At 48.7% G+C, this 25,443-nt stretch overlaps 1 protein-coding gene across 6 annotated transcripts in view; it reads left to right on the top strand.

Moving 5' to 3' along the window:
* The window catches only part of RADIL (Rap associating with DIL domain), a 71,761-nt gene that overhangs the window by 26,342 nt on the left and 19,976 nt on the right, over positions 1-25,443 (top strand). For 3 of the 6 annotated variants that reach the window (XR_004002237.1, XM_030577013.1, XM_030577012.1), the window contains exons 4-8: positions 5,144-5,460; positions 8,045-8,722; positions 10,850-10,887; positions 15,174-15,334; positions 23,750-23,862. Coding sequence is in view for 5 of the 6 variants with exons in the window: in XM_030577013.1 (XP_030432873.1) it covers positions 5,144-5,460; positions 8,045-8,722; positions 10,850-10,887; positions 15,174-15,334; positions 23,750-23,862 (1,307 nt within the window). In the remaining variant the exon portion in view is untranslated. Of the gene's footprint in view, positions 1-578; positions 659-2,861; positions 4,016-4,077; positions 4,161-5,143; positions 5,461-8,044; positions 8,723-10,849; positions 10,888-15,173; positions 15,335-23,749; positions 23,863-25,443 lie in introns of those variants that run through there. The other 3 variants (XM_030577016.1, XM_030577017.1, XM_030577014.1) reach the window with 3 other exon arrangements.

Here is a 25,443-nt window from a genome sequence, read left to right as displayed (position 1 = left end):
TCTCTCAGGGAGAGTCTGGGAGGGGGGAAGGTGAATTTTCCTCTCTGTTTTAAGATTCAAGGAGTTTGAATCACAGTGATCTTCCAGGGTAACCCAGGGAGGGGAAGTCTGGGAGAGGCAATGGTAAGGGAAAGGGTTTACTTTCCTTGTGTTAAGATCCAGAGGGACTGGGTCTTGGGGGTCCCCGGGCAAGGTTTTGGGGGGACCAGAGTGTACCAGGCACTGGAATTCCTGGTTGGTGGCAGCGCTACAGGTTCTAAGCTAGGATTGAGCTTAGAGGAATTCATGCTGGTACCCCATCTTTTGGACGCTAAGGTTCAGAGTGGGGAATTATACGATGACAGGGCTTAACTTATCCTTGGAGGTGTAATGTCTCCTCTTCTGCTCACTGGCTAGAAAACCTTTAAATTGTTGCCTCACAGTGGGCTAAGAGTTGGGACTCCGGACAGCAAGACAATATTTCTCCGCCACATTTCTGTACACATGCCAGGAGAGGGCTCCCATGCTGTTTCACACATCACAGAGATGCAATCAAGTATTTTTTATGTTTTGTTTGTTCGTTCTCTCCATTTGTCTAGGGAACTGAGCCTTCTAGGTGAGGGTGTCCTGGCGCTAGGGAAGATGGTTTCTAATCCAGGCTCCATCATGAGCGTCCTGGGTAAACACGTCACCTCTTTGTGCCTGCACTTCCTCCTCTGCAAACTGGGGTTAATACTTACTGTTCAGGGGAGTCCTGTTTATAAAGCGCTTTGAGTTTCTACGGTACCCTCTGTCTGAGGATCCCAAAGTATTGTCTGTATCCTAACGCATTACATTGACGGGTGATGCCTCTGCTGGATAGAATATTGCTCTTACTCACCTGTGCTAATGTCGTTTTGTGTCTGCAGCTTACACAGTATAAAATCCCTAATACTACTGCACAGAGTTGAATGTTTCATAGGTTCTCAATAGCTCCTTGTTCTACCCTCTGAGAAACTGGAAAATAGCATTCCTTTCTCAGCTGTTTTTCTTTTTAACTGCCCCCACCCGTTCTTATATGCTTCCTTTTTTGTGCAGCAGTCTTGGAGTCCTGGGTGATGCCAGCAGAGCTCTAAGACTAGTTTGTTAGTGAAGTGTCTGCTATAGATCCACAAAAGCATGAAATATTGTTTTCTGTGCAGTCCTAAGGCAAAGGCATCCATAGTTTGCCCAGCTGAGCGGCTGCATTGGCCAGTTGCCAGATTGCAATTATTATAGACTCTAGACTTTAAGGTTAGAAAGGGACCATCATGATCATCTAGTCTGACCACCTGCACATCACAGGCCACAGAACCTCACCCAGTCACTCTTGTAATAGACCCCTAATCTCTGGCTGAGTTACTGACATCCTCAAATCATGGTTTAAAAGACTTCAGGTTAGAGACTCCACCATTTACACTTGTTTAAGTCTGCAAGTGACCCGTGCCCCATGCTGTAGAGAATGGTAAAGATCCTGGGGGGTTTTCACCTATCTGACACAGGGGAAAATTCCTTCCCAACCCCAAATATGGGATCAGTTAGACCAGTGGTCGCCAAACTGTGGAGTGCTCCCCCAGGGGGACATGGAGGAGCATTCGAGGGTGGAGGGGAGCGTAGCAGGCCTTGGCGAGCCCTCATGGAGGATGCAGAAGGAGCGCCACCCAACCCTGCTCTGTCCCCAGCTGCAGTACCGGCTCCCAACCCCACTCCCAGCCCCAGCCCTGGCTCTGGTCCTGGGCCTGGCCCACCTCCAGACTCGACTCCTGCCCAGGGCTGCTTCTGGCCCCAGCCTCGGCCCCTGGCTGCTGCTCCGTTCCCGGTCCTGGCCCCAAACCTGCCTTCAGCCATGGCCCAAGCCTTGGCCCCCTTGCCCCCATCCGTGTTCCCCGTCCTCCCCTAAGCCGTGGTCCTGGCTCCTGGGGGGCACATAAGGATAAGGGAGGGGGTGACCCTGAAAAGTTTGAGGACTATTGAATTATACCCTGATCCTGTGGGCAAGACCCACTAGCCAGACCCCTGGGAAAGAATTCTCTGTTGTGACTCAGATCCCTCCTTGTCTAGTGTCCCATCACCAGCCTTTGGAGATATTTGCTGCTAGCAGTCACTGGCGGGCCACATGCCATTGTAGGCTGTCTCATCACATACCACCCTCTCCATAAACTAATCAAGCTCAGCCTAGCTTGATAGGTTTATGGAGAGGATAGTATGATAGGATAGCCTAATTTCGGCAACTGATCTTTGATTATCAGCAGGTAAGTATGCCCAGTGGTCTATGATGGGATGTTAGATGGGGTGGGATCTGAGTTACTACAGAGAATTCTTTCCTGGGTGCTGGCTGGTGAGTCTTGCCCACATGCTCAGGTTTAACTGATCACGATATTTGGGGTTGGGAAGGAATTTTCCTCCAGGGCAGATTGGCAGAGGTCCTGGAGGTTTTTCGCCTTCCTCTGCAGCATGGGGCACGGGTCACTTGCTGGAGGATTCTCTGCACCTTGAGGTCTTTAAACCCCGATTTGAGGACTTCAGTAACTCAGATATAGGTTAGAGGTTTGTTACAGGAGTGGGTGGGTAAGATTCTGTGGCCTGCGTTGTGCAGGAGGTCAGACTAGATGATCATAATGGTCCCTTCTGACCTTGAAGTCTATGAGTCTATGAAGCCAGTTAGGTTTTTTGCCCCTGTTCCACAGCTTCCCTCCTCTGATGGTTAGAAACCTTCGTCTAATTTCAAGCCTAAACTTCCTGATGGCCAGTTTATATCCATTTGTTCTTGTGTCCACATTGGTGCTTAACTTAAACTTAACTCCTCTTCCTCCCTGGTATTTATCCCTCTGATGTATTTATAGAGCGCAGTCATATTTCCCTTCAGCTTTCTTTTGGTTAGGCTAAAGAAGCCGAGGTCCTTGAGTCTCTTCTCATAAGGTAGGTTTTCTATTCCTTGGATTATCCTAGTAACTCTTCCCTGCACCTGTTCCAGTATGGAAGCACAGCTTATGGAGGCCACGTCCTAACATGCGCGGCCCCATCTTGATCTGAGACAGCAGCGGGCTGTGTTTCAGAACTCTCTAGGCTGTGCGGCCATCCCCTGTCCTAATCCTAAAGCATGTAAACAGTAGGGCTTATTTCTGCCCCGCCCTCATCTACTTCATTTTCCCAGCAAAGGAGCGATAGTCTCAAAACAAACAAACAAAAAATGTGCTTCAGAACCCAGAGTCAGTTCCTCACCAAATAAGGAAGGTGGCATTTTGGGTCTAACCTCGAGAGCGTCCCTTTAAGCAGCCGACTGCTGAGCTTGCCGTTCCAGTTCAGAGTGCTGCTCCGTTCTGAACAGAGGGGTATGGTTGGTGTCTCCCTGTGTGAGCTGGAGTTTGACTGAGTCCCTGCTGGGGAGAGCCTGTGTTCTGCAGATGTCTGGCGTGTGGTCCAACAGCCCATAGAAAACTGCAGGAGGAATCCAGAAGATGGGGATTCTTGCTCTTTATTTTAACAACTCTGTTGTTGCTTTAAATTAAATTCTGCTGTTGCATTAATCCAGAAACAGAATTTTCGAGACCCATTTATTCGCCTCCCATGTTAATCAACGAATGAGCGTGCAGACGACCTTTCTGCTCCTTGGGACCCTGGATGAAAGGTCTGAAGATTCCAAACAGCATTCACAACTTCTGTTTTTCTTTTCCAGAACTCGCACCCAATCAGTGATGTTTCCAGCATAGAAAGGGACTTTGGCACACTGGCTCGTTTCTGCAGTGGGGAATCCGGTCGGGCTGAGCAGGATGGGTTTGGGTTTGGCCGTTTGGTCCTATTTAGACACTAGCTCTAGCTCCCATTTGTCTTCCTGACAGCTCTCCCGACTTGATGCTTGTGAACTTAATTACAGCTCTGCTCTGCAGCAGGCAGGCAGGCATTGGCTCTTCACTGCAGTCTGCAGGTCCTGGCAGTCAGCACTCACACCCCACTCACAACCAGGTGCACTTAGCCAATGGTGCAGGGCGCAGGACCCTCAGTGAACCCTGGCTGCATGGTAAGGAATGAAGCCCCAAGGCTGTCACTCTGCATTCTAGCCTTTGTTTGTTTTCGATCAAGGTATTTTCCACCCTGTGTGGCTCCGGCCAGCTGGTAAAAAGATGCTGCAGATTTGAGATGGATCCTGGCTGCTCCCAAGTAAGGTGGGGAGGATATTTCAAGAGACCATTTTGTGGCTGGAATGGGAAGGGTGGGGGGTGGGGCTAGGAAGTTACTCTCATTGATTAGCAGGGTGAAGTTGGCATGAAACTTGTTTGTATTTGCTTCCAAGAGCTAGTGTCTAGCCCTGAAAAGCGGTCCGTTCTATGGGTCCAGCTGCATTGCTCAGGAAACAGTGGGGATTAGTAGTGGGGGTGGGCTCATTTGTTTTGGAGGGATAATGTTGCATTCCCCTCCTGGTTCCTGAACGTTGTGGTGAGTTTCCAGGAGCTTTAAACAACATTTTGCTAATCCTCTGCTGGCCAAAGCTGTGAGAAGATGCTGGAGTTTTCATCTCCAGACAGAATATGACTAAGGGTCCTTTCTTAAGAAGCTCCTTTGCTGTTCAGAGTCTCACACGTGATGCTTCTATTTATGATGGGTTTAAATATGCTGGCCCTCTGGCTTGGAGATGGCAAATGATATAGTCCAACTGCAGCCCCAGGTTCTAGGGGACATGAGGATTTTCAATGCCCTGTGATCCTGGGGCAGGTGACAGCAGGTTCTAGGCAGAGTCTGACCAGGGGAGTAGAGGCTGGATGTAAAGGCAGTTTGTGCAATGTCTGGGAACATGTCTTTGCTATGCTAGGGCAATCTTATGGCTCCATCTATGCTAGCAGCTGACTAGAAGCATGTGTTTGGGCAGTGATGAAGGAGTGTCCAGAGATAAAATGGTGGCCCAAGAATTAATAGACAGAGAGCTCTCCAAGGCCCTTGTTTGGCAGGGTGAGCCAGGCCTAGGGAGTGAAAGCCATGTTCAAAGAGCCCACACTTTGGTATCTGGGGCGTGGCTGGCGCAGTGGCTGGCTTGATGTTGGTCCCAGGGCCAACACTCATTTTTGTTATTCTCCAAGCAGGACTGGCACAGGGCGAAAAGACTGGAAAGCTCTTTGCATGCCCCAGCACTGAACGCTGCTCTCGTCCTTAGGCATCAATGCCCAGGCTCGGAAGCTGCAGAAGAACCGTGCGAAGGGCACCATGACCCTGCTGACGGGATGCAAGCGACACTCCACGCCACCCACCCTCCGACGCAGCTTGAGCGAGACCAGTCTCAGTCACGTGGGCTCACCGGAGGAGGAGCAGCTCAAGAGACATTACTCCACGCTGCCCGAGACCATTCGCGGCCTGGAGAGCTCGAGGGATGAGCAGCAGGCCCCCACTGCAGAGAGGAACGGCAGCAGCGTGCGGTACTCCCTCTACCAGTCCCCTCACCTCCTACTCCTGCAGGGCTACAGCTACCAGCATGTAAGCACCCAGCCGTCCACTCTGTGAGGCTTTACTGACATTGACTGTCTGTGCGCTCCCTCTACAGCCCATGCCAGCTCCTGGCAGTCCCAGCAGGTGCCCTAGATCCCGTGGGGAGGTGTGGGTGTTCAGACACTGAGATGCTTTATGGGTGGCATTGGCTCCTCTCCTGGAGTCCCGAGACATGCTTGGAGAGTGGGCTGCTACATCCCCTGCCCTGAGGGATCCTGACACAGAGATGCTGAGGGAAAGAACTAGCTTCTGCTAATAGCCCCGGGAGCCACTCGGGCTGACTGCATGGTGGCTTGCCTCTGCCGGGAGTTTTGAGAGAGAGTTGAGTTTTCTCAAACAATATTTAAGCAGATGTCTTGTCTCTTGACTTTGCTGCAAAGGCTCCTGCTTGTTTGGAGCATTGTCCTTGGTTCCTCTGCAAGCTGCGTCTCTTTGGAGCCCTGGCGGGACCTGCGATTTAGAGCAGGCAGGGACAGGCGAGAGTGTTAGCTGCTCAAGTCAGCCAAATCCTGCTTGCATCAGAGCCCAAGAGTAAGGGTGGGCACAGGCAGCCTGACATTAAGGTCTACCCAGAATATGCTGAGTTTGCCTTTGGGGATGTCCCATAAAGCACATTCACATGGTGAATGCAGTGCAAAGCCACTGCACTGAATAGTACGCCGTAGGGCAGCATAATAAATACCACTGGGGCTTGGCAAAGCAACTCGCCAGGGGTGAGCAGGGAACTTTCCTTGCAGAATTTAAGATCTCATGATTTAAAAAAAAAGCCTTCATGCATGTGACGAAAGCCTTCCTACTGTTGGCCCACGCAGTACCGTCTGCCTGAGTCTGCAGCCAGGCAGCCTGCAATGACCGGGAGCCCCAAGCTGCCTCCATTTGCTTCCATGGGGTGTTACCTCTGAAGCTGCTCTGTCATCGTCTGTGCCAATTTAACATCCCTCAACGGTGATACGTAGATGGGTCATGTGGGAAATTTCAACCACTCCCCAAAGCCAGCATTCACTTTGAGCACTGGCAGCGAGTAGGACTCGTCTTCCAGCTGGTTTGTCAAGGGTTGAATGGCAGAGTTTGCTAAGATTTTGTGTTCTGTTCTGTGGTAACACAGATCTTATAGTTTTTGCCAGCTGGTATTGTGCTACTTCTGCTTACTATAGGATGCACTGCGATCCTCTAGAACAACAACTCTTGTTATCTCCATTTTACAGATAGGAAAACTGAGGCACCAAGTAGTTACGTGAGCTGCCCCTTGTTGCAGAGCAAGTGAGTGGAAAGTCAGGAACAGAGCCTTGGTGTTCGGGTTCCCTATCCCCAGTTCTGACCACTAGATCCCACTGCCAGTGCAAGAGAGAGTGGGTCCTGCTCTGTCCTCACATGTGGAAGTCAGTGACAGATGCACTTGTGTAAATGAGGGCAGACTTAGGTCCTGTTTGATTTTGTCTTAGCCGCCGCCACCTCTTTTTGTAGTCTGAATAGAGAAATGAGAGTGGAAGGTGGGAAAGAAAAAAGTGGTACAAAGAGCAAGTGAAACCCACTGATCTTGACCTTGGAGAGAGTGACACTCCATTTATGTCTGAGTTCCAGAATGTCCCTATTCTGGTTATGGAGTGACACTGACCAGTGTTTTTATAGAGCAGTGATTAGTGATAGCAGAACTCATTTGAGTTAACATGAGAGTGTGCTGATGGCCAGAACCATCCTGAGAGTTGACCAACTGTATCTGGAGGGTTGATGTGTATGACTACATGCTCTGTTAGTCATGTACAAGTGGTAAGCGTCAATGAAGTGAATGCCCCTTACTGTTTGAAAATTAGCAGATGATACCAGATATCTTGGGGCAGGTCAGCAGATCTCCAGCTAGGGTGACCAGACAGCAAGTGTGAAAAATTGGGACAGGGGGTGGGGGGTAATAAGAGCCTATATAAGAAAAAGACCAAAAATCAGGACTGTCCCTATAAAATCGGACATCTGGTCACCCTATCTCCAGCTGTTTGCTCCCTTTGCAATGTGTCCTGGGAACAGTAGTTCACTCATTCTGCATCCATATCCCCAAAAGGCGCTGCTAATCTTTGATGTTAATTATTGGCACCATTACCGGAGTAGCTATCCAATTTCAGAGGAATTATATAACCTTCCTCCCCAGCTGTAGTTAAGTGGGATGGACGCAGGTTACCTGTGTAACAGTACCAAATGTATTAGCAGGTACATGTATTGAGGCAATAGTCACAGCAGAGTTACACAGCAGTTGCAGTGGAAATGGAGCCATTGCGTGCTGATTGCTCCGAGTCCTGTCTCTTGTAGCATGCCTCTTCTGCTGCATGCGTCATTGCCACGCCAACTCAAGTTATCATTTGGGGAAAGCACTGCAGTGTTTGGAATAAAAAATAGTACTGCAGTGCAAAGATGTGTGCTGTGGGCACCCAGGGAACTGCAAGAGGCCACCGGCACTGAGGAGTCAAGATACCAGAGTGAGTGACCAGAGAGGGAAAGCTATATTCCTGTCAGACCAAGTCACTTGTGCAGCTGCTTGTGGGTCGTGCCTGCTTTGCTATCTGTTTTCATGCTTGCGTTCTAGGATAGCTTGATTTACCTGCTGAACTGCGAGCAGCACACAGTGGGCCAGAGGACTCAGTCCAGCAAACCCAGCATCAGCCTCTTCGCCCCGGACATCTTGCCCCTTCACTGCACCATCAGGAGGCTCAGGCTGTCGAGCCGCTCCCGACACCGTTCGGAAGAGAAGCTGATCCTTGAGCTCATCCCGGGGGCCAGTGTGTCTGTCAACTTCTCTGAAGTAGTAAAAACGATTGTGCTGCACCACGGAGACCTTCTGTCCCTGGGGCTTTACTATCTGCTTCTCTACAAGGATCCCACGAGGGCCCAGCCACTGCCTGCGCAGACGCTGATGAGGCTGAAATCTATGCATCGAGCCTTGGACCCTGAGGCACCCGTGATCTGTAAGATGTGTGGCAGCCAGCTCAAGGAGAGGGGCCCCTCCTCCAAGAAGCATGGGCCCTCCCCTACTGCAGGCCAAAGATCAGCCAGGAAGAGGCTGCAGCTGGAGTTCGAGAGAGCTGCTGAGGACGTGCTGGTGAGAAGGATCATGACCTTGATCGAGCCTGGGGGTGACGATCACAAGTTGACACCGGCCTTCCTGTTGTGCCTCTGCATCCAGCACTCCGCCACTAGCTTCGAACCGGGAGACTTCGGTCAGCTGCTGCTTAAGTCAGCCAAGATGATTCAGAGGACAGTGTGGGTCAGTCTCTGAGCTTTCCTAGGGGAGTCGGGGGCAGAGGGTAGTGCCGGGGATTCAGCAGGTGCTGTAAGGTCTCCGAATAACACCACCTGTGAACGTGAAGCCTAGGGTGGGGCATTCAAACTTTGCCCATCCAAGGGCCACATTGGCGGCTCTGGGGGCCCAAGGGCTGCACTTAGCAAATCACCACCATCCTTCCCTGTCACCCAGCTGTGCAGCCCACGGACACTAAGTCCCCGCTTGTGAAGCTCCATCTGGACGTCCACCCAGGCTGCACTGCTGGATTAAAGAGGGTGGCAGCCCTGAGCTGCACTGTAGATCCCCATGTAATTCGTAGAGGCTTGCAGGCCTTGAACTATCTTGTGAGGGTCTGTTGATGAGGAGCCAACCCTGTCCATCAATCCAAGGTCTTGTCCCCTCCAAGGTTTGAGAGATCCCAGGGGCTTGGGCTGAAGGGACTGCTAGCTGTGGTCAGAAGGTGCAAGGAAAGGCCAAACCCCTGTTAAATGTTTGATGTTCAACCCCTCCCGGGTTAGCTCTACATAACCAGGGCTGCCTGGGGGTGGGCAAGTGGGGCAATTTTCCCCAGCCCTCGCAGGGCCCCCCACAAGAGTTTTTGGTGGGTCTTCAGCAGTAGGTCCTTCACTGAACACACATGGATCAAGTGAAGGACCCGCTGCTGAAGACCTGGAGCGGGTCATGCGGCTGAAGTGCCCCAAGACCCAGAGCAGAAGGACCCCAGGCCCCCTGAATCCTCTGGGCAGCCCTGCTAATAACAGGATGAGAGGTAGCCCCTAACCTTGCTCAGTACCACCCCTCCTTTTGTAGTCCATGGTCTTGGAAGCACAGACTGGAGGCTTAGGGGAGGGGTTTTGGACTGAATCGTAGAACATCAGGGGTGGAAGGGATCTCAGGAGCTCATCTAGTCCAACCCCCTGCTCAAAGCAGGACCAATCCCCAGACAGATTTTTGCCCTGGTTCCCTGAGTGGCACCCTCAAGGACTGAGCTGACAGCCCTGGGTTTAGCAGGCCAATGCTCAAACCACTGAGCTATCCCTTCCCCCTGCTGCTGCCATCCTATGGGAGAGGTCTGGGTTTATAGGTCACTGCAGGCCGGAGTCTTTGTTAGCTGTGTGCCTGGTCACGGGGCAGGAATGCCAGCTACTGTGCATCACAACCTTCCATGTCGCTGCCGAACTGTCAGAGAGTGTGAGTGGAGGAAATGCACTTGTGGAATCAGGGTTTGTACGTTTCCTCCCTGTTAGAGATCACCTCGTTCTCCTGCAGCGCATGGTGCCATTCTGGCCTCGTTTACACCAGACTTTGTTTCTCACCATTGCTACCCAGATAAGGCTGCAGGCAGCCACCAGCGTTTTAAGCAGTGCAGCCCTGCTCTGAGCAAGTTTAGGAAAACACGGTGATTAGAATGGCAGTAGCCCGTCTAATACAGGTGCAGCTGCATCCATGGTAGCAATGGTGGGGAACTTCAGAGGGAAGGGTTCATGTAAATAAAACCTTAGAGCTGTGCAGCACATCAGAACTGAAATACCAATAATTCTGGTGGGCACAGTGAGACATGCACAGGAATCCCAGTGGGCAACTTACCCTGAAATAAGTACCTGCGTATTGTACAATGTAACAAACAATAAGGATATATCTGCCTAATCATATTCTAGGCAATTGCATAGTTCCAGTCTCCTGGGTTCCTTCCCGCCCCATTCCTTTCTGTGCACTTGCAACGTATATTGTAATTATATTAGCAAATCGAGCATGCTTGTTGCCATAGCATCTGTGTGTCATTTCCTTTCGTTTAACTATCTATGCAGAACAGCTGCAGTTGCTAGAAGGTGCATGAGATATGGAGCAAGTCTCCAGTAGGCATTTTAAATATAGTTTTTGGCACAAGGGAAAAAAAAAAACTTAACCAAAGTTTTGCTCTGCCTTCCAATAAAGCGCAAAGTAGCCAGCCCACTCAGTGTCCATGACAAAACTATCCTGTTGCAGATAGTACTGTTTCCCCTGGGAGTCTGTGTGTGTATGTGTGTGCGCATGTGTGCATCCCTGTCTCTTTCTGCATTATTGTTTTCTCATATTGATTTATGCTTCCCCCCCCCCCCATTATCCTAGGAGAAAACGAAAGAACTGGCCGAGAAGCAGTCCCAGCAGTAAGTATCACCCCTCTTTACTCTCTCTGCCTCCCTCCTGCCCCACTCCTGCTTCCTCTTATGAAGAGAGAAACAGCTGCACCTGCAGGGAGAGAAATTGCCTTTGGAATGACCAAGAGGGAAGTTCTATAAAGAGCACTAGGCCGAAGCAGCATTGTTAATATACAGGCCCCGATTCAGCAAGATGCTTCTGCTAATGTCTAATTTAGGTGAGGGCTTCTTGCCTGGTTCACCACCAGAGCTGGGCGATATTTTTTACACACAACTTTTTTTTGGCAAAAAATGCAAATTCAGCGACACAGGAACATAATTCATGTCCGTTTTGGTGAATTGTTCGTTTAGAAAAACAAACAAAAAATTTGAGAAAACTCAAAACATTTTATATATTTTTTATTTGCAAGGACTTGCTGTTTCAAAACTTTACACAGCTCGACTCACTACCTTGCTGAAGCAAGGACATAAAGCTTTTAGCACCCCTGCTACCCGTGCCCTTTCTAAGGGTATATAGAAGGCATTGCTGTATGGGGGCCAGGAGATGGGCTAGCAGAGGTGCCTGCTGGCCTCACCACATCCTCACCCCTGGAAAAACCCAAATGCACTAGTGATGTAAAGAGCAATGAAAGGGCACTTTTTAAAAGCAGCTTTTTAAAAACCAGCTTCTGATTTTGCAGTTGCATTTTTCCACCAGGAGTTAGTTGCAGATGCTGGCAGTCAGACATGCAGTTAGAGCACATCTGCACTTGGAGCTGGGGCCGTGATTCCCAGCTCAAGGAGACATACTCATACTAGCTCTCATTGAGGAGCCTGCTAAAAATAGAGCGTAGCCATAGCAGCGTCAGCAACGGAGGGGGGGCTCGCTGCCCAAAGTGCATACCCATCAGAGATGCTAGGTGTGTACTTGGGGCAGCTTATCCCTTGAGCTACCGAGGCTATGCTCTGTTTTTAGCACACCAGCTTGATCAGAGCTAGCACCAGCATGTCTCCTCTAGCTTGGAATCATACCCACAGTTCAAAGTGCAGACATGCCCTTAGAAAGTGGAGTGCTAGCATTTGTGCCAGCAGAACTGGAGGCCATTTAAAAAGATTTAGGCCCTTAAAGCACAGATGGTGAGCGAATAGAGATTTTTCTTTTGTTGTTTTACAGTAACACCTTGGGGGTTTGTTGTGATTAACACATAGTGACAGTCCCCCAAAGAGTTTAAATAGACAAAGGGAAGGAGGGGAAACAGGTATAGGAAGCTGAAGTGACTTCATCCAAGGTCTCTTACCAGGTCAGTGGTAGAATTGGGAATTGAACTGTAATTTCCTGCATTCCAGTCCACTCCCCTAGCTACTGGGCCATACAGCATAGTAGCCCTGTGACACACTTTTATACCAGGTCCCTGCTCATGCATTCCCTGAGTGATGTGATTCCTTGACAGTCAGGGTTTACATGCATGTGGACTGCAGGTGGATGCGTGTTGTACATTCCGCAGCCCTGAATGGGTTAATTGCCTCACTCCATCCTGTATTTATGCTGGATCCAACCTCAGTACGTCCCCCAGGGGCCTGGCGTTGGCCTACTTTTCCTTACACTATTTTCCGAACATCAGAAGAGATAAATTAGTAAATTAATGCTCCAGAACACTTGACTGACGTGTTGCATTTCCCCTCTTGTGTGACATTGTGCTGCTGCGTTTACCTCTTGCACACATACAGTCTTGCCGTTTGTGCCAGCAGTGCCAGCTGTCACCAGCAGCTGGGAAGCCCAGCCACACATTCTTCATACTAAGATTGATATTATTTGATTTCTTCATATTAAATGCGAGATTTTCAAAAATGGCCATGCCTTTGGGTGCCCATCTTGAGACACTCTACAGGAGCCTGGCTTTCAGAGGTGAATACTCTGCACTTTCTGAAAATCCAGACCCTTTTCGGGTGTCTCACAGTTGGGCATCCCAAAAACTGAGGTCCCAGGTCACTAGTCTCTTTAAAAGACCTTGGCCCTGTGTATGTCTCAGATTTGGGGAGTGTCATTTTAAAATTAGCCATGATAGGCGTGAGCAGGAACCTTGGGCAGAACTACCTCCTGCAAGTAGCCACATAGAGTATGGGCAGGGAAAGGGGATTGAAGCAGGGGCTCTATGAGTTCAAGAGACTCTTTGGTACAGTGGGTTACATTCCATCCTTACACATGTGTTTGCGGCTCCTTTTGCAGTCAGTGACAGCCAGGGGTGGCTCCAGGCCCCAGCACGCCAAGCGCGTGCTTGGGGCGGCAAGCCAAGGGGGGTGCTCTGCCGGTGCCACGAGGGCAGCAGGCAGGCTGCCTTTGGCGGCTTGCCTGCAGAGGGTCCTCTGGTCCTGCGGCTTTGGAGGACCTCCTCTGGTCCTGCGGCTTTGGAGGACCTCCCTGCCTGCCGTGCTTAGGGCGGCAAAATGCCTAGAGCCACCCCTGGTGGCAGCGATGCGTGTGCGTCCAATGGCAGCAAGCTTAATCCTGCCATATTCTGTGTATGGAACTCCCACTGATCCCCTGAGGTAACCACAAGCTCCAGGCCGAGAGACACATTTCACGGGGCTCTGAGGGTACAATAACCAAGACTGAAGCTGTAAAATCCAGGGGTGAACTACAGGGCAGCCAGATGACTTGGTGCTAAGGAATTTCATGGGGGGTATGGTAAATCACAGTGTGGTAAAGATAAGCCTATCCATCTGTTATAGTCATATAGTTCAGCTTCTTCCATTCGGGGCTGTGTACAGGTGTTGGTTCATTATTGTGTTGTGTGAGCAATCCTATAAAAGTGGCTACAATGGAGCATTTTTGCCCAAGGTCCCTATTTTTGACTGGCTTAAAACATTCCTCAGCAAAGTATCTTTTGAGGCCAAAATTTTTCATGGTTGTTCTAAAGTGAGCTTGTTTTACAAAGTTATCAGAAATCCCATCCAACCATTTTCTGAGTGATCATAGCATGAAAAGCATTTCGCTAGTTAAGAAATTTTCCAGATTTTTTTAATTATTTTTTTTTTTATAAACCCTCGGTTAACTCAAGTGGGTTGCTGCTCTCTGTACTGTACTCAGCCTCTGGATTGAGAGCCAGTCTTCAGCACTAAATTCACAGACAAAATCCAGGCTGGTTGAAAAGTCTCCTCAGCATTTGCAGTGCTATATAAAGGGCCTGATCCTGAGAGGAGCTAAGTGCTTTCAGCTCCCATTGATTCAGCGCCTTTCGCATCAAGCCAAAGTGCTAAAACAAACATTTGAGCCAAAACTTTGCCTTTGTCAAGAGCATTTTTGCAGAAAGTCTTTTTTGGTTTCAATGCTGCTTTAGTGCACCTGGGCTCTCCAGACTGGGGGTTAGGGCTGCTGTTAATAGGGCAGGGCTCTGGGAATGACTTTCAAGAGTGATTTGTAGGTGCCTAATGTAAGACACCTTAAAAGGGGGCTTGTTTTCAGAGGGCAGGTGCTCACCACTTTCTGAAAATCACGAGTCTCAAGTTGGGCACCTGACAGTCCCCCTGTCGCTTCCGAGACTTGTGCCCAATCTCGGTGACCCTGTTGGAGTCCCGTCTGCTCCAGGCTTTGTTTTTGATGCATCACTTTTCTCATTTGTTTTCATGTTCCCCAAACCCTTGTATACCACTGTTGGCTGCCACTGCACTGTACCGCATGACCGGGGAGAAGGAATCATGTGGCTGCCATTAGTATTGTTGTTAATTCCTAAGAGCCTTGGAAACACGGTATCTTCAGCTCTGATTGAGGTTGCTCAGCATTTCTCAGGAGGTCCTCAGCACCTGACTGTAAGTCAGCAGGTCAGAGGTTCTCAGGATGGTTAGAAAATCACCGAGATCCAGCATTTGGTCTCTGGGGTGCTGGGCTGTGGTGTTTCCACTGACCGGGAAACAGGAATTCCATTGCTGATTTGCAGAGTAGTTTCACAGCACTTCCGTAACTCCCCAGGGGAAGCCAGCTGCTGGGTTTGGTTTGGGTTTGCTTTCTAAGCCCATAACTCTTGTGCTGGCAATAGTCTGTGACCATGCTCATTCTGAAACTTCTGAGCGTGTCGGGGAAAAGTGTGTCGTGCAGTCGCAGGAGAGAATAAAATACCGGAGTGTTGTCTGTGCTGCCGGTGTATCCATTACTGCATTGTTCATGCCCGCTGGGACTATCCTGCATCACCAGCCTCTGAGAGGGGCACAAGCCTTTTCCCGTAGCCGGGGATGTTGTGCACACAGACAGACTGCAACTGCAACCAGCTTTGTCCTGTCCGGAGTCTGAAACTCTCCTCTTGCCTTCTCTGTCTCACCAGTCAGGATCCTGGATCCTTGTCCCGCTTCTCCGTCACAGACCTGGTCCCAGACCTGCAGCACATTCTCTTCTGGATGTCCAACTCCATTGAGCTCCTGTACTTTATCCAACAGAAATCCCCTGTCTACATCCAGAGCCTGGAGGAGGAGCTGGATGTCAAGGGTAGGACTCATGCTTCTTTATACCGATACGCCTCCTTAGTGCAAAACTTCCCCAGCCGTATGCCTGCTGTGTGACATGTCAGGCAAAGGGGGCACTGTACCACCAAGCTGGTTTGCTGGGGTTTTCCTCTATTGCTGCTCCAGCAAGGTACTTCCATCCTGACTTCAGAGGACCACCATGTTGCCTCTTTATCCCAGATATGCCCTTCGATAATACTGGGGTTTGTGGAAAGTAAGGGAACGTCACCCACAGTGCTCATGACCACACCAGCTCTCTAGGACGTCTCCTGAGCAGGTTCCTGAATGATAAACTGTGGTGCCTTTTGTGGCACGTCCGCTGGGGATTGAGCCAAGGCAGCCATAGCATGTGGAAGCTTGAATGTCCTGCTGGGCTCTGCTCCCCACCACTCACTCCTGAGTGCAGAATTGCTTACCTGTGCAATTGCAGGTGCAAAGGTAAAAAAGGAGGCTGTATTAAAGTCAGTCTTAAAATCAGGGCTCTTGTGTGTCTGAAGAGTTCCTTTTAAACAGACGTGAAAAGGAGATTCTTCTTCGAATGCTTGTTCATATCCATTCCAGTCAGGTGTGTGTGTGCACATGGGCACGACAACTGAAAGATTTTCCTTCTAGCAGCATCTGTCGGGTCAGTGCTCAGTGGCTCAATATAGAGCCCTGCCTGCCCACCAGACCCTTCTTACTGCCAGTAACGGTTAGCTGAAATGTCCCATAGGTCTTGCCTTGGCAAGCGCCTTTCCAGTGTCCATTGTATATAGTTGTTTACCTCTTAGTATAGTTAGTATTAGTAATTAGTGTTAAGCAAGTGCCTTTTCCAGCTGGCTCGAAAACAAAGTCCTCCCATTGTGTAGTGTCAAAACTGACCTCCTTCCCGGGATTTTGGTTTATTAATGAGATAATAAAGCTCAGATCAAACTTTCCCCAAGGCTTAGCTGCTCCCAAGGTTCCTCCCTCAGGACTGCTCAGCTCATGCCCTAGATCCTCTCCCACTGGAGCACTACTCCTTTCTCCCTTATACTTCATGGGCTATCACGCCACCTGCCTTTGAGTCCAGGGAACTCACTTGGCCCTACTGGGTTTCAGCCACCTTGTCAAAGGGGCTTGTGTAAGGATGAGCTCTTGCATGTAGCCTTTTGAAGCCATTAATGGATATGATTTTGGGGCATGGATCCCATTGCAACCAAAGGGTCACCATGACTTCTGTCACCAGGAATGGACTGGTATCTGCGTGTTGATACCTGAGGTAACAAGGTCCTTTCCCTGAACCCTTGGCCACTGAGATAAGAGGAAAGAGATGCAACATCGGTAAGGATGAGGCTCTGGGAGTATTCGGCAGACCGCCCAGTCCTCCAGGCCACAGTTGGAAACCCCTGGCTGGCTGCCATCCCTTGTTCTGCATTCTGCAGCCTCACCTCTCACTCCACCCTGTGAAGTGAATCCATTAGATCGCAGACAAGACTGGCTACCTGGTTAGCAGTGTTGCTCAGTATTACCTGTGCCTCTGTGGAAGCACAACTAGCTCTCAGGGCTGCTAAGCTAAGTCCTCCAGCCCTGTGAACACTTGGGAGGGACATAATCCCCCTTATCAAATGAGTGGTGACAGCTTGCAGTCGCAGGGAGTCTAATATGGCGAGGGGATTAGCCAGGCTTCACTCTCAGCATGGCCTCGTTTCGTTTTCTCATTCCCCTCGGAGGGAGAAGGAGCAAAGCACTCAAGAGGCAAACCAGCTGCGTGCTGGATGCTCTCCATGTCCTATGCTATCTTGGTTCCCATGCTGATACACGATGTAAAGACCAATGTGTGGGTGGGAGGGTGGGACAGCGGGTGCATTCTTAATCAGTGAGCACTCTAAAAAATGTGCTTGTAGGCTAAAAATACTGCAGCCCTCAGAAAGTGCAGGGTGCATATGAGCAGCAGCTGGGAAAGTGAGAGGATAAACCCCAGGAGTTGGGGTTCAGTTCATCCATTGCAGGGCTCAGTACGATGTCAAGAGAGGATCCTGAAACTAATTAGGTCTTTATCTTTTCTTTGAATCTTTCTCTGGGTTTTCTTGCAGCCTGGTGGCTTCCCCACCATTGGTCCGAGTATGCCCACCCCTGCTGTTCCTCACTGTTTGAATTTCCCAGTTGTCCCAAATGATTTTATTTATGTTTCTCACCATTGTTGAGCCTGTGTTAATTTAAAGAGAGATTTGTCAAAAGCACTCAGTGTTGGCCCAGCTCTGCTCCCACTGCTGTCAATGGCAAAGCTCCCACAGACTGCAGTGGGAGAGAGCTAGGCCAGTGCCTCTCAGTCTTTCCAGATTACTGGCCTCCTGTCAGGAGTCTGATTTGTCTTGCATACCGCCAAGTTTCACCTCACTTAAAAACTACTTGCTTAGAAAAATCAGACAAAAATACAAAAGTGTCACAGCATGCTAGTATGGAACAATTACTGACTTTCTCATTTTTATGATACAATCATAGACTATCAGGGTTGGAAGGGACCTCAGGAGGTCATCTGGTCCAGCCCCCTGCTCTAAGGGGGACCCATCCCCAGACAGATTTTTATCCCAGGTCCCTAAATGGCCCCCTCAAGAATTGAATTCACAACTCTGGGTTTAGCAGGCCAATGCGCAAACCACTGAGCTATCTCTCCCCCTGAATAAAATAAATCAGTTGGAATATAAATATTGTACTTATACTTCAGTGTACAATATACAGAGCAGTATAAACAAGTCATTGTCTCTATGAAATCTTAGTTTGTACTGACTTCGCTAGTGCTTTTTATGTAGCCTGTTGTAAAACTAGGCAAATATCTAGATGAGTTGATGTACCCCCTGGAAGACCTCTGCGTACCCCAGGGGTACATGAGCTAGGCTAACGCAGAGTGATTTGGAAAATCTCACCCTTGCTCTCCTTCCTCATTTATTACAGGCCCCATTTTGTCTCTAGTATCCTCCCCCCAACACATACGCAGAACACAGGGCATGGGCAGACGCTGTCCCCCGGGTAGATTTGTAAAAGTCTCTCTCTCCATTTTTGCAGCCCTTATTGGTAGTCGGCCATTCCTAAAGATCTCTCTTTTCTTCTTTGTTCACCACTCCACTTTCCCATCACAGTACAGTTGTTGTCATTTTGTATCCTTCTCTTTGAACAACCCTTTATGAAGTCTCACTGGAACTGCAGTCTTTGCCTTCTCAATTGTGGTGTTTTTTAGGGTGATCTAGCTGCTTTCTGCATTGCTGGGTTTCAATACTTCCTTCGACTGGGCCTTACTCGCTGGGGTGAGATGGTGGCTTCACTGAGGTCAATGGCAAACCTCTCATTGACTGCAGTGGGGCCAGGATTTCACCCTATTTTCATTTCTCACAATGTGTGTTCCTAAATCCCCATCATGTCCATGTACAGCTGCATTCTGTAAATCCAGTCCTTACTATTCTGAAGTCAAGAAGCTTCCTTATTATTCTCACAGTCGTGATCATTTTCTCCCTGTTTGTAAAAAATAGATTTAGGATGGCTTCTCTTCCAGTTGGAATCTAAGGGAAATCTTTGATCATTCCTGGATCCAACACGGGCAAGGATTGTTGGGAAGGCTTCATGCTGATTGAAAAAAGGCAGAGAGAGCACTTCAGGCAGCAAGTGCTGAAACCAAAGATGAAGGATAAGCGTATGAATGCACAGACGTGTCCGTGCACAAATGCAAGGGTAGGGCTGGCTGAAAACCATGAACGCTTTTCACAAAACATCTTGCAAAAAATTTGTCCCTGTTTTTTGACAAAAGAAATTTGAAATTCAATTTTTTCCAGCCAGTTCTATCCAGGAAGGTGGGAAACAACCAAGCGCTAGAAGTATTACTAAGTGGTGTCAGTTATGGTGTAGCTGGCAAAACCCACACCCTACTGGATGACTCTCATAACGGGAGTATTACTATGGATAAGTACAGTCTACAGATATGAGAGAGATGGGTGATACTCAGCTTGCAGCGGACTATTGATAGAGAGATGTGATATGTATTTACAGTGTCAGCAAGCTTACAAGAAATGAAAAGTCAAGGAAGATGACGGTGGGCATTTGCTGCTGATCACTAGGACTGGAGGAGAGTGAGAGAAAACCCTCCTGGGCCAGATCTCCAGTACTCAGAACCCTAGGTCATTGTGCTTAGGTGGATGATAATTACCCAGATACATGCTGGGTAACATGCATGGGGAATTCTGCTTAAATTGGCCAGGGACAGATCCAAGCAGGCTCTCCTTGCAGCAGCTAATCCAATGTTCAGTGACCAGCCCCTCCCTCTGCTGCTCTCTAGTGTCAGATCTTCTCCTTCCTTTGCTGGCATTTAGTAGCTGAAGGGTCTCTGAGATGAACACCTGCCTGCATTCCTCTCTCATATCCCCAGAGGGATTCTGGGACACTTGTCTTCCCTGACTGGTAGTGTTTGGTCCCTCCTGGGCTGTAATTGGTGGGAACAGCTCAATTTGGGTTGCTATCTAGAGAGAGGATTCTTTAAATAGGTCTGTTCCCTTAGTGGGAATGGTCTCTGGGAAAGTGAAGTCCATGCCACGTGCAAGAGCGAAGGCAGCAAGCATGCAAATGAAGGAGCATTCTGGGTTTGCGGGCTGAGCGACATTTGCTTAAAACTCCAGGGCATTGTAAAGGAGAGAGATTTACCCCTTGCCCATTCCAGGCCTTACTTCAGCAAAGCACTTAAGTGAGTGCTTAAGTCCAGCCCTGTTCAGCAAAGCACTTAGGCACATGCTTAACTTTCAACACGTTCTTAAGCCCCATTGACATCAATGGAACTTATGCTGTGGCTAAATTTAAGCAAGTATTTAAGTGAATTGAGCTGGATGGCCGAACTGGGGCCATCCTGAATCGACGGGCTGATGCTCAGCTGGGAGGGCGGTGGGGCTTGGGGGAGGGGGCGGGGAAGCAGTGTAGTGTCATATAAATACATCTTGTGCCTGGGCAGGTTTTGGTGAATCAGGAGGGAAAAAAATAACATAAACAAGAGGGTGAGGGAAAGGTTAAAATCAGTATTTTGGCCTCTTGACATCTCTCAAGAAATATCTGTGGGAAGATTTTTAAAAATAAAAAAGTCATAGCCTCAGAATAAGCGAAATACTTTTGATTTTCAAAGTCTAACCAGTACATTGGAGCGCACCGAACCCAAAGGCTGGCAAAAGAAAAGGAGAGGTTTTTTCCTACACCTTTTCCCTTCCCATTCATTGCAATCTGTCTGTCTAGACCAGGGGCCAGGACCGCCCCCTTTTCCCAGATTGCTCAATGGGGGGAGAGTTTTGTGAGAGACGGGGGGAATTCCAGGTATACGTAAGGATGAGAAACCCTGTGCTGGCCCCTATCTTTCTACAAGTGAGGGTGTGTCTCCTGTCACATTTTTTAAACACCCTTGTTGAATTTAGGAATTGCTTTTCCACTCAGGTGATATGAAATAGTATGAGAAAAGCGTTGTACCCCTGGGAAATGCAGGTGTTTAGACATTGCTGTATGAGCAATTCTGTCCTATAATTAGAGCAGATTGAATAGTTAAAAAAAACGCAAAACAAACTAAACCCAACAACCCTGATTTGGGTATATTTTTGTGACTAAAAGCCCCATGTTCAGTTTGCAGCTTTGTAGGGACATACCATCCGTGCGTAGCTGGATGACCTGGTATTCATGAAGCCTTGTGCCAATCCCAGCAGTTTCATGAGTCGTAGCACTAATTAATATTTTCCTGAAAAATTGTGCCAGAAAATGTGTTACTTCTTTTTTGTTACTTTCCTGATCCCATGTGATTTAGATGACCGGTCAGGATACAGCGTAGTCAGAGCAAACCATTTGTGAACCAGCCCATAGGCTGAAAATTATTTGTTGAAACTGTTTGGTGAATACTTACAAATAGATTCACAGAAATCAGCACCAGGACCCAATTGGATCGCTCACCGAACCTGGGGCTGGCTTCCTTTTGAATATTATTCCCCAAAAGCTTTGGACAACAGCTGAGCAACTTGAGGACAGCTTGGGTGACAATCGCTCAGGACCAGAGGTACTACTAGGGACCTCCTTAAACAGATCACACAGTACTGAATACGTTCAGGAGCTTACGGAATCCATAGTCTACACACGGGTCCCAGGAAGAGCTATCCCTTGTGTCTCCATACCCCTCTCTGCAGTCACCCCCACCTGCCGGCATGTGATCAGAAATATTCATAACATGGACTGGCTATGTTTGTCTGTGCTCCTTATTTTCTGGTTTGAAATCCTGCATTGGCAGATTCCCTAGCACCTGGGTTTTCAATTGAAATTGCCTGAGACAGATGAGCACCAAGGTTTTCTTCTGCGTAGCCAATGTTATTTTTCATGTCAGATTTGAAAATCTTCTTATGGCCGTGTTTTTAAATGTTTACATTGGCTTTTCACTTAAGAAACTTGGGTTCGCATCATCCTCGGGTTACAAGTGAAATAAGTTTGAGTAGTGTCAGCCTGTTCTGGAGTAGGTATTTGCCAGCCTTTATAGAGGCCAGTGTGATTAGCAGTCTCCGTTCCAAATAGGTCAGGATTAGAATAGCAGATTGGGACTAAGGTTTCTTGGCACAGCAGTGAAGGGTCCTGCTATTGGAATAGCAAGTGGGGCTGTAGATCAGGATTCAGGTGCTCTGTATGTAGAAGTTTACAATGCTCCTGCCTTCATTACACATGGATTGATTCAGTCTGATTAGCCCCTCACTTTCCTGAGCCTTAAAAATTCACCAGTTTGCCTCCCTGAACTGCCGCAAAAGTGTGTGTGGCTGAAAAGTCCTTCACTAACCATCTGCAAATGGGACTTGGGGAATGGTCAGGTGGATGATGATATGGAATTTCCCTCTTTCTGATTCCACATCAAAGGAGCGTGAGGGTGGTGCTAGTTTGGCAAAGCTATTGAGACCTTCTCTTCTGTTCCAAAGGCAAAGTTTTCTGACAAGCTGTGTTTGGAAAGCACTTCATCCAGCTGCACAAATATTCAGCATATGGGGCTGGCGGGCTGCAAATCTGGACTGATATCGAAGCATTGCTAGAAGAAAAATGTTCGCCTGTAGTGGAAATATTAACACCCCCCCCCACCTATCAGCACCCAGAAATACGACATATATGTGTTTACTACTACTATGGCAACCCTGTGTTTTATTAGATCTGGATTTCTGTCCACACTCCCTGCTCACAATGCACCAAGGAAAGTGAAGTGCAGTTTCATGTCTTTAAGGGAGAGCCAGGAAAAGCCACCAGCAGAATGCAGGGTTGGAGTTTTTGATTCCTGACATGGCATCCTGTAATGGCTCCCGAGCCACTGTGGGAAGGGAAGGCACTAGTGTGAATTTATATTGTCTCCAGTGCAGTATCCTTTGTAGACTGACTAAGGGGCAGGTGGATCCTGGCAAAGATGATACAATGAGAGAAGAAAAGAGAGAACCAGCTGAGTTCTCTTGTATTGAAGCGAATTCAGGGGGTTGCAGTCGTGGTCTTGGAGACTGCTGCCTTGGAGACAGGAGGGTTCAGCTGGGCAATGGAAGTGCATGCTGCCCTGGCGGTGTGTCTGCTCTGCACTCTGATCTGGAGTGGACCATCTCTGCTAGGGAACAGGAGCTCTCTCTTGTGCATTCATTCTCAGGCCTTTTGCTGTGACTGCCAGCACTGGTGACAGTGTCAATGTGCTTTTTGTGATGTGGGTATCTGTCCACTAAAACAAGAGCACCATATGCACCAAATGGCCTCAGATGGGAATGGTTTCTCTTTCTGAACCTCTGTCTTAAAAGAGCCATATTGAGCTGTCCAGCTTCTCAAAGTCAAGCCAGATAAATGCATCTTCAGCTTTAATTTCACTAGTGCAGTGGGGACATCAAATGGCCAGGTGAAGTAGTGCAACCCAAGGATGCATCTGCTACCTGATTTTTTTTCCATTTGAGAGTGACTGTAAGAAATAACGTAGGCATCAGTTCTCCTCCAGGCCAGCTCTTCTGCCGCTCTTTGAAATAGTCCTCACTCTTGGGCGCCTTCGCAAGACAGCAGTGTAAGTTATGCCACCCAGTAGGGAACTATTGCTGCTACAACACTGTTAATCAAGAGTTCTGTATCTTTTATAGCGCTTGCCATCCAGGAGCCTAATGCATTTTACCAATATTGCTAAATTAGGGCTTATGTCCTTCCTGTGAGATCAGAGAGGAGAGCGGTCCCCCTTTTACAGACCGAGGTGCTGAGGTACAAAGAAGCTGTGATTTTCTCAGGGGCACACAATGAGTCAGTGGAAGAGCTAGAAATAGAATCCAAAACTTCTGGCTCCCAATCCCACACTGTAACTACTAGCCATGCTTCCTTTGCAGTAACTAACAGGCCCAATTTGGAGCCCTTTGCTCTGACACGTTCCATTGCTGTCTTTGTCCTTTAGGTTCTAAGGAGTCTCTGTTCTCGTCAACCATCACAGCCAGCGAGGAAGCCATGACAGTGCTAGAGGAAGTGATCATGTATACTTTTCAGCAGTGTGTCTACTATATCTCCAAGGTATGTGCACCCCCAACCCCTCCCCCTCTCTCCTGCTAATGCACAACCTAATCCAGAGGGTGAAGAGGAGCCTTGTGCTGACAGTATCTCACTGGAAATCAAAGGGGGATGACGGGAGATCGACGAGAGAAGTCTCCCAACTGAGCACCCGTGTCTGAAATTGCCCTCCCTCTCCATCCTGTCCTGGGACAGCAGGTTCTTCTTTCTGCTGAGTTCTAACAAATATACTGGTTCCTGCAAGCTTCCTCTGTATTAAAAAACGCTGGTCTCTAGGATGCAGTGCAAGAAATGCTGGCACCAGGGGATTTGACTTTCTCTAACTTCCCTGAGTCACTGAAGAGGGTCAGAAATGACTTTTTGAGGGGTCAGAAATGATCAAACAGGTTGAGTTTTTCAGAAACCATGTCGATGTTTTTGGATGGCCCAAGTTATTTAGCTGTTGTTTTTTTTTCTATTACAGCAGCACCTGCAGTGCTCAGCCAGAATCAAGGCCCCACTGGGCCAGGCATAGCACAAACATGTAGTAAGAGAGAGCCCTTGCCCCAAAGAACTTGCAGTCTGAATAGGTAAGACAGACACAGAGCAGTAGACTCAGACTTAGGGGTTGGGGTGAACTTCCCAGCTCAGCTATAGGCTTGTGGCTTGACCTTAGGTGAGGCATTTGATGTACCCTGTAAAATGAGGAGGATACGTTCCTAGCTCTCAGATGGGTGTGAGTATAAAATCCATTAGGGATTACGAGCTGCTCGGATGCTGTTTACTAATATGAGCCCCCCATTTCCATAGTATGTGAGCGCCTCGTGATCTTTGAAAGATGCTATTACGCTGTATAAGAATCTAGATAGCAAACTGGGCGAGTTTTAATACCATCACCCTAGCAGGTGATTGGCAGTGGGGGAGAGCTGCATGTCAGGTACCCTGACCTGAGCGCAGTGAATTTCTGGCGGGTGAGAGGTCCCTGAAGCATTAACAGTAGCACTGTCTCCTAGGGAGGCATTCGTGAATGGCTTAGCTCAGGCTGCACAGCCACTTGTTCTCCCTCACTCCACCTTGTAACTTTTGGATTCATTTTCCTTTGGGCTCAAGTGTCCCAGTGATGGTCACAGCCCGAGGAGAGTGTGAAATTACGACGGAACAGTTCTCTGCATGGCTGACAACTTGGAAACAAGGGACCGGGCCACAGGAAGCCAGGGGGAAATGCGTGGCCCACAGATCAGTAGGAAGAGTTGTGGGGATAGCGCGTCCAGCCTTCTTCAGCTCGTTTGTGATTTACTGTACAGTAATAGCCCTGGGTATAATGAATTGATTCATGGACATGATGGAAATATTCCTTCTGGACGCTCTGTTAGGCCCCTGGAGTGAAATTTTATTGCAAGTGCTCATTATGGAGCGCTGAACAGTATGGGCAGTGTGGGCACAGAGAAAGGCTGCTTGTGTCTGCAGGGTGGGGACTTGTTTCCATTGAAAGAGACGTTAAACTTGACTGATGATGCTGCCTTTCCACCAGCTCCCTCTGCCAGGTCTGGTGATTACAGACTTGGCCTCTCGCTGGGAAATGGACTATTTTTCTTCTTGATTCTA

The sequence above is a fragment of the Gopherus evgoodei genome, chromosome 10 (assembly GCF_007399415.2).
Source record: "Gopherus evgoodei ecotype Sinaloan lineage chromosome 10, rGopEvg1_v1.p, whole genome shotgun sequence".
Lineage (NCBI taxonomy): Eukaryota > Metazoa > Chordata > Testudines > Testudinidae > Gopherus > Gopherus evgoodei.
The sequence above is the reverse complement of the archived record's forward strand: the minus strand, read 5'-3'. Positions and strand labels throughout refer to the sequence as shown.